The sequence below is a fragment of the Aphelocoma coerulescens genome, chromosome 2 (assembly GCF_041296385.1).
Source record: "Aphelocoma coerulescens isolate FSJ_1873_10779 chromosome 2, UR_Acoe_1.0, whole genome shotgun sequence".
Lineage (NCBI taxonomy): Eukaryota > Metazoa > Chordata > Aves > Passeriformes > Corvidae > Aphelocoma > Aphelocoma coerulescens.
Window position 1 is genome coordinate 82,335,973 of NC_091015.1, and position 15,164 is coordinate 82,351,136.

The window sequence follows — 15,164 nt, forward strand, 5'->3', positions numbered from 1 at the left end:
TCTTAATCAAGAGTTTGATATCAGTTACAATTCATGTCACTTTCAAAACACAATTGGCAATGGTTTGCTTAACAAGTTGCTTTAACAGAAGAAGAAAAGTGGAAGTTGAGATTTCTTGCTGATCTTAGTGGAACACTTTGATTTAGCAGTGCAACATGCAGAAACAGATGAAGAAGAAGAATACCAACAAAAAGAACTGCGGGAGTTTGCATTACTCAGCTAAATGATAAAAATGTCAAAACCAAAATGGCTTGGATTGATTTACACCACTAAAAGAATCAGTTTTCTTAAAAAAAACCCCAAATTATATCTCTTGGAAGATTTAGTTCAATCAAAACTGAAAAGCTTCTTTCAAAATTTTAACTGCAATATAGAATTATGTAAATAAATGTGATAAAAAAATCTTATAAACAAAGAGTAAAATATTGCAAATCTTGTTTTGAAGTTCACTTTTGTAAGTACAAAATAATGTTTCTGATAAGAGTGGAGTTGCCTACTTTTGCATTCCATTAACTATGGCTGTTCCATATCTTAGGGTTTAACTGTATATTGCCAAGGTTTAGATGAACCTTTCCTGGAGAACAGCCTGCATGACAACCCACTCCACAATGACAGCACAGCTCCCAGACACTCCCCTGCTGTGGCCTGGCTGGAGTGTTGAATGAATTATCTTTCAACTTCCAGCACCACCACATGTCCCTGATTTGAGAGACATCCTCTGGAGATAGGATGAAAGGACAATCGGAGCAGCAATTAGTAGCCAAAGGCAATGGCCATGAGGAGTCTAAACACAAAAGTTCTCCTTCCTGTCTTTTTCTGTAAATTAATTTCTCATCCTTTAAAAAAGGTGTTGTTTTTGATCATTTTGGAGGTCAGAAATCTTTTCTGAAAGGCAAGGTATTGAATAATTCCTTTTGACATTTTTCTGAAGGAGAGTTCCGTATCAAATCCAAAAAATTCTGCCCATCTCTAGTAGTCACTATCCTGAGTTTGAAAATGGCTGTCATGAGAGCAAACAGCAGACGTAAAACTCAGCCACCCCTTTTTGCCTGTCCTGGCACCACGGGTACTCACTCTGTGGAAATCTGGGTGGATTGTCATTGACATCAGAGAGGGTGATGTTGACTGTGGTTGTTCCAGCTAATCCTCCCAGCTGTCCACCCATATCCTTGGCCTGGATAATCACTTCGTAATATTCTTTTGCTTCTCGGTCCATGTTCATTAGAGCTGTTCTAATTAAGCCTGAGATTGAGGGTGGAAAGGGGTTTGTGGAACAAAAGAAAATGGCAGTTAGAGAGTATGCAAAGAGGGTGGAGGGCTCTTGCTCCTGCATCCTATTCCCTCTGTCAAGAATGAGACCTGCACTGAATCCCACCTTTCCTGGCAGAGTAAAACTCACCCAAGTGAATCTAGGTTAACAGAAGGTGTGAATTTTAAAGAAGCCAGTTAAAATGCATCAGCTCTGGGACAGGCTGTCTGTTCAAAATTAAAATGTTGCCTTCCAAGGAAAAGCTTTTTGGGAACAGTGTGCTACGTCGAATTAAGGCCCTGCTCAGGATGACTATCTCTGCACAAAAACTGGAAGCGATGTGCTTTGCTAAAAGATCCATCAAGACGACTTTTCCAGAGTGTTCCTAAGCACGCAGTCCTGGAGGCCACCCGGGCTGGGGCTGCGAGTGCAGAAATGTGTGGAGATGCCGCTGCACCCGCTCCGGAGGGGCCACTGCTCGCCGAGACCGCAGGGTGTCCCTTCCCTTCGGGGTAACACTACTGCGAGAGGACATGAGGTGGCAGCAACACTTCTCTTATGGAGGCTGCGAGCGCCGGCCCGGGCAGCGCTGCCGGTGCCGCGGGACTGCCGGGCGGCCCCGCTGGGCCCCGCACAGCTCCGCGTCTCCGGCTGCCCGTCCTCCAGCCCTCCCAGCCCCACCCAGCCCTCCCGCCTGCAGCACCTCCAGGGTACTCCATCGAGCAGCCGGCAGAGCAGCCCGGGGATGCGCTGCCAGGGGACACTCCCTTGCTAGCGACACGTTTGGGATGCCCTTCGGGGTGGGGGCAAGTGTGTGTCAGCCCCAGGCACCATCCCGGTCGCACGGCTCAACACGCAGCACTTGCACATCAGGACACTATTAACTTGATTGATCTGCATTTAGTCTTTATTTTTAGCAGAAAGACAATGTATGGGTTTAATAAAAAAGCAGTAAAAAGATATTGTGTTGGCAATTATCACTGTGTGTGAAGGGAAGAAATAGTGACCAGTACGGAACAACTCGTGGTATGCTATTTTAATCTTCCTGCATGGAGTTCTTCTGAGCCCCATCCTGTAAAGCTGAGTGCCTCCTGTGAAGTGCTGTAGTTCCTCAGCTCCCATGGATTTATAAATAAGATATGAAAATACTTAGCATTTTGGGAAGTATTTTCTCCATATATTAACACTTTGTAGGGAATTTCCACTCTTGGCTTGACCTAAAAAAAAGACATCAGTGCCTAAACCCCAGGCATGCCATGCCTATCTTTGGGGCCTCCGGTCCCTAGAGGAGGGCTAGTCCAGGACACCAAGACTCAGAGCCAGATCAGGTACCCAGAGGTGCAGCAATGCAGAGCAGGGAGCATCTGATGCTGCTGCACACAGTCTGTCTGCAAAGAAATGCTAAGGATAGTGGTGAACATTAAACCCATCCTTAGGGCTATGGGAAAGGCTATGGGAAAGATTCAGATCCTTAGGTCTTCCAAATAAGTGTGCTGGAACCATTTCTTTCACTAAACTGAGCGAGGTTTGTGCTCTTAAGAAAACAGTAAAGAGCAGAGGTGATGTCCTGTCTTTTCTATAACAGCCAGATGGTTTCTTAGGAAGTGGGAGACTTCTTTTATCTTGTAGGGGAATATGATTGTCAGGCTGTAGAAATATCCTGGAAAAAGGGAGGAGGAGGCTCTCAACTTTCCTTTGAAGTTGTGCTTTCACATAGACACTTGTTCAGCACCTGAGAGGACAGTGACAGAATAGGGATAGGAGCACACCTCTGGAACCAAGAGGCTGTGCTGGGAGGTAAATGGTAAGGACTCCAAGTGCTTCTAGAGGAGGACTGTACTGAAATAAGGTGTCCACTATTGGGTGTTTTAATCACTATCTATGAATACAAAGGAGCTGTAGGTCATTTATGCTCTAGCTCTGTGTTAGAAGAATGTCAGAGCTGCAATTGCATTTTGTGGGCTACCAAATCCCACAGGGATGCACAGGGGAAGCTGATTACAGTCCTGTGCTTGTGATAGGGAAATGGCTTATGGCCCACAACAGTGCTTACCCTAAATGGGAGTACAGTTGCTGACTCTGGCAGCTAAAGGCTGAGGCATCTCTGAGCTTGTCCAGAGATGCAGATCTAAGTGACTGGGAAGTTAATAAGAGGAGAAAAAGACCTTTTCTGGGTTAAATACCCATAAAGTACATGATTTTGGACTTAAGGGCCTCTCTTCTGTATAAGCTGCATTCTAGTGATTAAATCTGTACTGGATCTGATCCTGACTATTGGTCCTTTGCTTTCCTAGAAATAATTTGGTACTCAGCAAATCTATGATTACGCCCTTATTTGACTGTGATTGACACCTGATTACAAAAGGAACATTAGTAGTTTATTTATATTGTAAATATAAACAAAGCTGAGAAAATAACATACCACATACAAATTTGTCTTTGGCTAGAGCACCTATCCCGTAAACTGCTAACTTCAGAAGTAGATTATTCAGTGTTTTTCCTATGTTGTCCCCTAGGGCTCTGCAGTGACTATCGTCTCTTGAGTTTCCGACCTTAGCACTACAGATGCCCTTTAGAAACTGTCGAAATCTGTCAGATTCCACTTTTGAATATAAACCTTTCATATATACAGAAAAGAGAGAGAGAAAGCAAGCAAAACAGAGAGGGTGTCCTATAGATAAATGTAAGGTTATTAACAAGAGCGCCCTTAGGTAAAACTACTCCAGATAACTGCATCCTTTAGCTTGCACTTTCCAGTCCTGGCTGGTTCATAGATTTTTTTTTTCCCTAAGCCTTGTTATCAGCTAGATCTGTTGAAGACATTTTTCAATGATAAAAGCAAGCAAGAGTATTTACAGCACCAAACCCATCCAGATCCTGAGTTGCAGAATATGGTCATTCAGAGGAATATATCACTGGAAAAAGCACGTTCTTCTTCTGGAACTCACTGCCACAGCATTACTTTACCCCTCACATAGTTCTGCTCTGTCTTGGCTCCAAGCCACAGAAATACATTTCTCTGACCACAGCTATGATGCACTGCCCTTTCTTTCTGCTTGCAGCTTTTTCTTTTGGTTTTCACACTGACTCATTCCCTGATGAAATAACATACCTGTCCGAGAGTCCACAGAGAAATATGGTTGTCCTTGGAGGATACTGTATACGACTCTCGCGCTGTTCCCATAGGTTGGGTCATCAGCATCTGTCGCTGTCACCTGGATAACAGAGGTGCCTGACAAAAAAACCATCAAGGTAAGACCTTGTGGGATAAAGAGCTGGCAGGAAAAGTACACAGTTCAAAGTAAATTGAAATGCCTAACAAGAGCTTTCCCCAACCAGACTTTTTCACTTGTTGCTCATAGTGCTTGTACTTACTGCTCATTCTTTTAGCTCATTAGCACTAAAGGAATTAAGAGGTATTAATTCATCATGCATCTCTAAGAAGATATAAAACAGCAAGTACTCTATGGACCACAGTTACAGAACTGCTGAACTAACAGTACTTTGTTATGGCTGGCAGAGAGATGGTAATTATATACTGCTTGCTTCTTTTCCCCTTGTCTTGATTTTAAATGTTATTAGGAGGCAGCTCAACGAAGTTCCATAGCTCTGCTGACATAAATCATTAACTATTGTAGCAGGCCCATAGATGCTGTATGTTGACTGAGAGATGGAAATTGTACACAAACTGTGAGCAGGAAGGGATGTATCTCTGAGATAATCTCTCTGTGGGATTGCAGTTTACATTGCATGGCCTAGAGATTATACACTGCTGAAGTGCCTTTTGGAACCCACACAGAGGCATATATATTTCTTTTTTCAATTGTTTTTCAAGGTCTGCTTCCTCTGAAGCTAGTAATGGCTTGCAGGTGATGTAATTTATCAAGAACAATGAGAAGGTGAGGCACAACTGAAATATGCGTGAGTTTTGACTCCTTAAAATGTCAGACAATGCCTTTATGAATGTATCTAGCCTTCTACATAATGTTTTGTGTTAGAAACAAATCCAGTGTTACTAGATAAGCACTTGAAGATAAATCTGAATTCAGGCTAGCCATTACCATTAAGAAACATTATTTCTGAGTGGAACTTTTATATTTGATGCCTCTCTCTAGTTTTATGTCAACATAATATTGAAGAATGAGGAGTTGAAGCATATCTGTAACTTCAGGACATGAAATTGATATGGTATTATTTTCTCTGCAGTGATGTCACAGAGCCAAAAAGCAATAAGCAAAAAAACAACTCAAAAAGAAAGAAAAAGAGTCCAGAAAAAGAGTATTTTATGTGATTATTTAATTTACTATATGGAAATGATTTCTCCTGACTTGTGTAGATGGAAGGCTACTGTTTGTCTTCTACATTGCAGTAACAGGAGTGTCTTCAAGATGATCCCATTCTCTAAAAGTGGAGGGCAAATAGTACCATAATCTCAGGATTCACTGGATTTTGTTTAGTGCAGGCTTACATGGATTAGAAGGAGCTAATGATTGCTGTAATTTCTCCATGTTTTCAAGGGCTTCTGGACAGTTGCTAAGACTGTGTTATTTTTGGGATGGTAATGGTTGTCTAATGGTCATTACTATTTCTACTATCTGATGTCAGAGGAGAAGGGGCACTATGTTACTACAAATTGTCTGAGCATGGCATGTTTGATTCACACCTTTCTTCAGCTCTCGGGCTTCCCTTGGCACATTTTCTTTCAGAGGGACTGAGCTGATGCTGATGTAAAGCCTGCTTTCCCTTTTCTACAGCAACCAGGCACCCCGGGGTGAGCTCCTCTGTCCTGCAGCTCCTGTGCAAGGGGCAGAAGCTGAGTTCAAGGAGTCAGGGCATTTGTGTTTTGGTGACCATCTCCAATTTTCTTATAAGGGAAAGAGACTCCACAAAATCTGCCTTACCCACAGGTGACATTTCCGGAACAGAGGCTACGTAAGGTCCATCCAGGAACTTGGGTTCATTGTCATTGATGTCTTGGATTTTGATGATAAACTCTGACTCAGGTTCCATTGGCCGGCCCGTTCGCCTGTCCAGAGCCTGTGCTCTGAGGGTGTATTGTGACCTTTCCTCCCGGTCCAGCCGCTGAATGGCATGAATGTCCCCTGTCGTATCATCAATTGTGAACACAACGCCAGCTCCCTCTCCTGAGAGGATGTATTTTATCGAGCCATCTCCCCTGTCCATGTCAGAGTGGAGCTGTGGAAAGGAACAGGATGCAATTAGACGGTGCGCTGGGTAAACAGCTGCTGAGGAACACTGAGCACGTGTTCGTGCCGAGCATTCTGGTCTCACTGTTGGGACTCACAAGGTAGTTTTAATGAACTTGCTTTGCTGAAAGAGGCAAATAGTAAACTCTGTATCACATAGTTGCAATTAAAAACCTTCTCCTGTCTTCCTGTTTCTGCACCCATAGCTGTGCCAAAAGAAAAAACAGAGGCACCCAAACAGGAACAGGCTCTGTGCCTTTTTGGAATCTCACTCAACACAATAATTATCTTTTACCTGGTTGCAATGGCCACTGGGAAGATTTGGGATAAAGTGAGGTCAGCAAACCTGCAGACTGTGTTTGCTCACATGGCTTAAGAGGAGTCAAATACTACAGGGGTAGCATAATGGTGGGGGAAATAAGGCAAATCTGTTTGGGATCACGGGGAAAGCAGAATGGGAGAGCTACTCGGTAAATGTTATGATTCAGTAAGTGTTATGACTTTTTCCATTAAATTTTATTAATAAAATTAGTCTGGATCCTTACCACTTCAGGAAGGAATACTGTCAAACAGTAGGTAAAGTAAGCAGCAAGAAACAATTGCTTATGGCCATGGCAGGCTACAGAGATGAGAACCATCCCAGATTTTCTAGGAAATTAGCAAACGGATTTATTGCATGACTGCTAATTAGTTCTGAGCAGCCACAGATAGCTGTGAATGCAACAGAACAGAGAAAGAGTAAACGCAGTACTAATTATAATCTAAGGGAAACAAATAATTCTGGGGACTACATTCTGTTAAACACCTGGTTCCCATGAAATACTGGAATGACTATCAAAAGCAATCAAATTGCTTAATTTCACTCACACTATGAAATTCTGCAATGGTATGCTCATACTTCCACACTTTTGAGGAACAGAGCTAAAAGACCAATGCCCGGTGGTGGTAATCATTCAGTCCCAAAAGACAGCGAGGCAATAGACTTGAAGTGCAATAATTAAAAAGTTCAGATGTGAATATGGTTTTCCAGTGTGATTATCATTTTGGGAGATGAATAAAGGATAAACAATTATTTAAAAAATAGTGAAAGTGGGCTGGATTCAGTTAAGCACATTTTGAAATGCATATATGAGCAAATCATCTCAGAAATATGGTCAGAATTAAGTGTGTGTTTAGTGCTTTGATGAGCTTAAAGGACATATGGGAATAATTTTGAAGGATGGGGCCAAACATAGGTAAATATTTGTATTGGAGACAAAAATCTTAGAATAGTAAACTGAATATATGAACACAGGATTGGTAGGATTTGAAGAAAGAATCCAAACAGAAATGGATAATTTGTGTCGAAAAGCAGAAGTCAAACTTTTTACATTTGATTACAGGCATTCCTCTCAAGAAAGAAAGAAGAGATCTCATCTCTGAGCTGTTTAAAAACATAAAGAACCTATATGATAACTTACCTCATAGGAAAAAGTTTAATAGGAATGTGGAAAAAATAACTTATCTGACCTAAGCATTTCTAATGCCAGTGGAGCACCTCCTCAGCTGTTTTAGGGCACACGATCCCATTGACTGGGGAGAGGAAAGACCTTTTCCCCCAGCGAAGGGTCTGGTTGGAAGATGCTCATTCTCTGTCTCCATTACTTGCCTCTCAGGTAGGTCACCTGACCCACGCAAAACTTGGACCCACTCCTGGTTTTAGGGCAAGACTGCTTTCAGCTGAGGTGGGATCCTGTGGTTTTCCATGGCATATCCCAGCCTGCAGACAGGTGTGCATGGAGGTGGCCCACGGACTCCAAGTGACCGCTGGGAGAGTGAGCTTTAAGGGCAGCAGCACTGCAATGGGGCTGCAAGAGTTGAAGGTGCAGGTTTGTGACAATGGCTGTCAGGCCACTGGTATTTCCCTTTCTCCCCCCTCTGCAATGGCTACTGCATCTGAGAAACATTGATCCTTTGGAGGAAAGCTGGCAGCTCCCAGGTGGAAGAACAAGCCCAGAAAAATTTGGCAGGGGTAAACAGTTAAATTTAGATGGCTGCCATGTGTATTAGTTCACATGCAAGCACTGGGACTGAAAACTGGTGTATCTTCAGGAAACACCATCTTGTGATTGATTTAAAAAAAGACAGTGGTTGTCATTACTTACCCTAAACACCCATAATTCAGAGATCATCACTGTAGGAGCTAGTAAACAAGATAATTCCAGAAGGAGGACACTATTATAGCTTTTCAAATTGATTCAGAACCACTAAGCTACATCTTGGGCATTTGTTTTAGTGCATAAGTGCACCAGTGAAAGAATGCAGCTGCTGAGACAGATACAGATGTTAGACCTTATTGGGGAATTAGAGCCAGCCCTGATGGAAGAAAATGTGTTTTGGAACAACAAGTCCTCATTAAATAAGGAAAAGAGAAAAAAAAAAAGAGAAATAAGAAGTCAAAGTCAAATTCAAAGTCAAAGAAAAGGCAAAGAAAAACGAAACAGAAAAGAAAGAGAAAAATGAAAAAGAAATTTAAAAAAAGGAAAAAAGAAAATGGAAAAAGAAAAGGAGAAAAAGAACAGGAAAAGAAAATGAAGAAGGAGAAAAAGAAGAAGGAAAAGAGAAAGAAGAAAAGCATTTTTTGGGATAATAGTAGGTGTTCAGGACTTTTCAGAATACTTAGAAGCAAATAATGAATCAAACTAGTGGGTTAAATTACACCTTCTGTCCAAAGCCCTATTTGGAATAAATGCAGTTGTGAAGGGAGCAAACAAGGAATGAACATGGCATGCTATTAAGAATTTGGGAGTACAAGAGGATCTCTGTCTAACTGTGATTTGTTAGAAACATTGGGTCTCAACCAAGGCTAGGCAGTAAGAAATGCTAGCAGCACTTTTGCAGCTTCTTGTATAACCTGCTCTTTCTAGACAAAGCAAAAAAGCGTATAAAAGACATAACACTGCCAGACTGCAATAAATCTGAAAGAATTTGGTGTCTGAAGGGACTGAAGCTCACCCCAAACCTAATATCAGGATGCTGTAGTTTGGAGTGTAAAAGTCACTGTGTCGGAAAGGTGATCTAGTTTTAAGTTGGCTCTGTTTTATGGATGGTGCAATAAATTGTGCTGCGATGTGGCTGATACAGAGTAGGAGGAATTAATTTGTACTTTCTCCTCCATATTAAGGAATGGGTTATTGGAGGAATAAAGCTGATAACTCCTGAGAAATTTTTAACTGTGTCAACCCGCGTTGCTTCTTTTGATGAGAATAGTACAAAAAAATAAGGATGTTACATCTGCATTGGGGTGACACATTTCCTGGCAAAGGGCATGTGAAAGAGGGTAGTGCTGCAGTGAGCAGCTCAGGGGAGGACTCACACAGCTCTGCTAACCAGTGTGTGACTCCATCCTTGATGTGCTTCTCCCTTCTCTGCTTCCAGGGAGGTAGCACCTGCAGGGGATTTTTGTAAGGATGCATGAGTGAATGTGGTTGATGTACATTGATAATCTGCAGAGAGGTTGTGTTTTATTCATTTATTCAGCTGCTGCGGTTCAAATGTTTCTTTGAAACAGGGTTAGGGAGTCTCCAACACAGCAAAATGGTGAAGTATATCCTCAGTTCAATTACTGACACAGTGTAGGCTGCTCAATGAACGTGGAAAATACCTGCTGTAGCAAATGAAGGGGCTTTGGTTTCCCTAGTTCATCGTATTAGCCAATAATGGCTACCTCTAGGAAAACTGAAGCCTTGTATTTATCTGTGACAGGATCAGGAACCCTCTGAAGCTGAAGTGCTTTAAATCACTATCATGAACACTGGAGAAAAGCAAAAATTGTACTGACTTCACATCAGGAAGTTTCTTTCATTTCCCTGTCCAGAACATGTTTTGCCTTAAAGTTGTCTAGGAAAGTTCATGGAATCATAGCAGCCTTGGGAATCATATTAGGCAAGCCTGGACCTATGGTTCAAGTCAAGGTGCTTTTGTGGTTGCTCCAGTCATACAGAACCAGCCAGAACCAGCTGTACAACCAGCTCTGTGCTATGCATTCTTTCTCTTTCTGACAGGGGCTTGGAGAGAGCAGATGGATAAAAGCAAGGCCTGGCTATGAGGATGTTTCAGGATGTTGTGGGTGGTATCAGTCAGAAGAGGCCCTGCCTGGCCTGGTATGGGACTCAGGGCTGTTTTGGAGGGCTGGTGTGAGCAGCCAGCAGCAGACTGGAAGCCCTGTTGCACCTCCGCCCCACTCTGTGCGAGCCTTTACGGAGCTATTTTTGAGTCAGCCTGGGGTGACTTGGGCTGAAAAATTTCTGGCCTGCCAGAACAATTAATTCACCCCACAGTCTATTCCCTGCTGACCCCTTTCCTAAGGATCCCTAAGACTCAGGCAGCACAAAGGCAGGCGGGCGATGAATTGTGGGAGGCTGCTGCCTCGTGGGAGCGCCCGTGCCTCCGGCTGGGTGAGGCGAGGGGAAGCCTTGGCCCCACAGAGCCCCCACAGCTCCCATGCCACGGCTCGGCTGGCTGCTCCGCACCCGCACCGGGGATGGGACACAAGGGCACGTGTGAGCCCCAGAGGCCCCTTTTGGCAGCAGAGCTCCCTGGTGCCGGGACTTCATGGAGCGCTGCCGAGTTAGGAGTCTTTCCGAGCAATCCAGCCATGTCAGCTCAGCAGTGCGTGGGACTAATTGGCCCTGTTAGCCGTGGGAGCTAATTAGCCCTTGTGCACCCCGGTGCCATTGCGCAGGCAGACTTGGAGAGAGCTCCCTGACGGCAGCTTGGGCTTCAGAGTGGCGGGCACGGGTCGGGAGGAGCTGTCTTGGTGTCCTTCCCTTGGGCAAAGCCGAGTGGTGGCAAGCTCAGCAGTGCTGCTGACTGTGCCAAGTGCATGTGCTCTTAATGACATTGTCGGGTCTAAAAGATGAGCCGGTTTCTCCCTGTACTTGTTTTACCTAAGATTTGGCTCACAAGTAGAAGCCTGAAGTCATTTCAGATGTAACTGAGAATGTGAAATAGTAAGTCTGGCCCTTGTTCCAAAGCTGGGAATTGCATGAAAACAAATATTAATTTCTTTAATCAATAGAGATATCAAGGGCTGAAAAGCTAGGTGCACAGATGAATGAAGACTAATGAGGTCTCATCTGGAGGCAATCGCTAGTTATGCCATTTCTGTGGGAGGAAGAAGAGCACATCTTGCTGTCAGTCATGCAGTGATAATTTAGGAGGAGGTCTTTCGAAGCTGTGGATTCATTTTGATTTATACTGGTGTGACTGAGAGCACAGTTTAGTTCTATGGGGTTGTAGAATGATAAATATGAGTCCAAACTGGGCCTCTGGATATGTAACATTTTTTTTTCCCCTGCAGATGGATAACTTGGAAGGAAAAATGGAGCCTATATCATGTAAAAAATAAGCAATGAAATGTGAAGAAATTGTTTTCTGACATCCTAAGTTCTTTATTTTTCATATATACCTATACATAGTCTCCACTTGTCATAGCCATATCTGATATTCTAGGCATGTAAAATCTTGATTGTATTGTTCAAACACTTAAGCACATTAACTCTCTCCACATTTTAGTCCAGATTTGCCACCTTGGAGTAGAATAGAAGCAAACTTGATGCTGACCATAAAACTTTGAATAACAGGATCAATACAGGGTCAGCGATTCAGGGTCTCTCAAAACAAAAAAGGAGGATGGTTATAGTGAGGCAGATTGTGATGGCTGATGTCACTGGTCTGATTTCCATCAGCTTCTTTCTCAAGGAGACACAGGAAAGTAAATGCCAAATATTACCAAGTATATAGGATGAGCTCAGGAATACATTTTACACATATCTGTACTGATGGGTAGGTTCTTGGGGTATAAGGGGTCCAAAAATAGGACCTTTCATAGTTGGATTTAATGACCTGTCCCTTTACACTTCTTGATCTGGAGCAACTTCTCTGTAGTCCACAGAATTAACCTGCAGTCAAGATATGGTAAGTCAGAAGATACTCTGACCCTGGAGATTTGCAGAAAACAAAAACTGGAATGTCAGTTTTCAAGGGAAACTTGCTATTTAATATGATTTTGAATTGCAGCTTCTAGCTGACCTGATCATGGACAGAAGCATGATCACAAACTCTTCCTTTCTTTCCTAATCCTTATATGTCAATATAACCTTGCTTTGCCTTGACATTGTAGGAGTCCCTGGAAAGATCACTGCAGATTTTCTAACACTACCTCAAATTACAAATGATGATTGATGCAGCAGATTTCTTTAAAATAGGCAACTATATTGACAGCCCCTTGAAGCAGAAATTCTTCCCAAACAAAGGTGACATGGGGCAAAAGCTCTTGGGAGCAGAAGTGAATTTAATGCGGATAAATTCACTGCCAGAAAGAAGGCAAAGGCACTTGAGGAAACATCCCATGTTTCACCACAATCTGCAGATACACAGATGGATACACTCTTCCAGAACTCCTCCTGCTGCGGGTCTTACCTTCCCAACGTAGAGAGGGTCAGTTCCTGTGTATTCCTCCAGAACAAAAAACTGGTTCCACACCCAGCTCCTCTTCATACGCTGATGAAGCTTGTCTGACAGGTTGTCTTCTTGCCCTTCAGTGAGGGGCCTGGCACTTCCTGACAGCACAGTGGTGGTAAGGTCCATCAGTCCCCAAAAATACAAGGAGACACCAAGTCCAAACAAGTTCTTTGCATTGCTCATTCTACCTGAAGTCCACATCCGTATACTAGGACTGACTTAAAAGTCCAAACACAGTAACTTGGGTCCCTTGAGAAAAAAGTAGGTCCTCTGTGTAGTCCTTTGAAATGTCCAGGAGAAATCCTGGTTCTCAGAAACACAGTATCCTGTAAAGTTAAAGGAAATTCATAAGAGGATGCTTTTTTCCTCAAGGCAAATGAGTTTCCTCAATAGGTAAATATGCTATAAAGTATTTAATCTTCTATATAAAATTGTAACATCAGGATGCACACCTTTTGAAACCAGAAATACTATTATCATATAAGCTGCAGACCTGGAGCCTTAGGTACAAGAAACATCAGGGTTTAGTCAATTAGCACGAGTTCTCTACTTTGCTAATTTAGCTGTAAGGTTACTTTATTATTGATTGGCATGAGCTAAGTGCATACTCTTCAGAAATATTTATGACCAGAAGTCCTCAGAGAATATTTAAAACCAGTTCACTCTGGAAAATTATGATAGGTGGAGAACAGTATTTGGCAACCATCTTTCTGTTTGGAAACTATGTCATTGTCATTACACATACATCCATGCACACATGTCTACATAAATACAGATATTATTGCTATATTGCAAACCTTGAATATAATTTCTAGCAGCTTCAAGTTATTTCTAGTTTTAATTATTCTTTCAGCCTCTCTGTTGCTCTTTGAATTCAGGTTTCACACTCTGCTGCCTCGTCTCTGAGGAGCTGATTGCTGCTACAAATGCAACATTTCTAGAATTTGAATGGTCAGTTAATCATTTTATGACCCACAAAAGGTTTCACAGTGCTGGCGGCTATGTACTCTATGTCCAAGCAAGTCAAGCTAACACATTTCTTTCCTCCACAGGCCTGAAAGACCTGTTTAGGCAAAGGAATGCTGACCTCTATCAGAGGACACTTTCTCATCAGTCTAGGGTCTTTTCTTGTCATGAAGTCAGTTTAGTTGGTGACCTCACTCCAGGCTATGGATTATAGCAAACCTTTCCTTCACCATTTTGCTGAACATAATGATCTAGTGCTGCATGCAAGTTACTCTGTCAAAACACTCCATACATCCTCTGTTGGCCCAGTATTTTTGCTGTTCTTTTAAAGAACACTTCTTTTTTTGTGACAAACAGACTCATTAGGAAAGGCACATGGAGCTCTGAGACTTAAGCAAGTAGTTCACCCTTCCTTTTACTGCTGTTCTACACTTAGGTGTTTAGGCTTAATTAATTGTTTTATCCTGTGGAAATAAATGTAGCTGCAGATGGCTGTCAAATACTTCCAATTGAAATCCTTGAAAGATTTCAAAATCATAAAAAGTATTTTTGACAGTTGCATGACTTTAAAGACTGAGGCAATGCAACATTTTTAACAGAGAAGAAGAGAGTGAGAATTCCCCAGCATTGAGGCTGGTAAAGCTGGAGAACTGGGTACACTTAGAAATCTACTGAAACAGAAATTCAGAAATTAATCCAAAAGTTGGCTGAAATCTGAAAACGGCAGTGTAAATCTGGAAGAGGTTTCCACAGGGGGAGTAGAGACAAAATAACCATCTAAGACTAATTTCTACACAAGAAAATGATTCCAATTATAAAGCCTAGAAGAAGTATGATTACACAGTGCTGCTAGCCTATACAGTTGTGAAGTGTAGCAAACTAATGGGTCCTTTACCTTGAAAAAGTTTACAACCTAAGCCTGAATAGATACAACAAAGAAAGACAAAACTATAAGCACAGAACATGGTAAAATTCTTCTAAGCAGAGCAATGTACAGAACTGCTGGTTGTTTAGACACTGGCTACATAATATCTTAGGATTTATTGTCTGCAAAGCCAAAGAATGGGGATTTACCTAAGCAGTACAAGCCCAGAAGGACCCCAGTAATCTCTGTGTGTCTGTCACTTAATGGAGAAGGTTGCAGCTTTTTGTAAGAGGCAGAGACAAGGCTCACAGCCCCTGCTGATGCCCACAGCCAAATGAGTCCAATAGTATGCAGGATTTGCCACTCTGTCCTG

The 15,164-nt window shown here is 42.4% G+C and overlaps 1 protein-coding gene across 1 annotated transcript in view; it reads right to left on the bottom strand.

Annotated features, from left to right (window-relative positions):
* Nucleotides 1–15,164, bottom strand: part of CDH20 (cadherin 20) — a 118,997-nt gene that overhangs the window by 24,966 nt on the left and 78,867 nt on the right. Inside the window, exons 2-5 of the mRNA XM_069008300.1 lie at nucleotides 12,919–13,286; nucleotides 6,151–6,445; nucleotides 4,362–4,481; nucleotides 1,075–1,242 (exon numbers count right to left, since the gene is read on the bottom strand). Of these exons, the coding sequence (XP_068864401.1) occupies nucleotides 1,075–1,242; nucleotides 4,362–4,481; nucleotides 6,151–6,445; nucleotides 12,919–13,161 (826 nt within the window). The 5' untranslated portion in view covers nucleotides 13,162–13,286. The remainder of the gene's footprint in view (nucleotides 1–1,074; nucleotides 1,243–4,361; nucleotides 4,482–6,150; nucleotides 6,446–12,918; nucleotides 13,287–15,164) is intronic.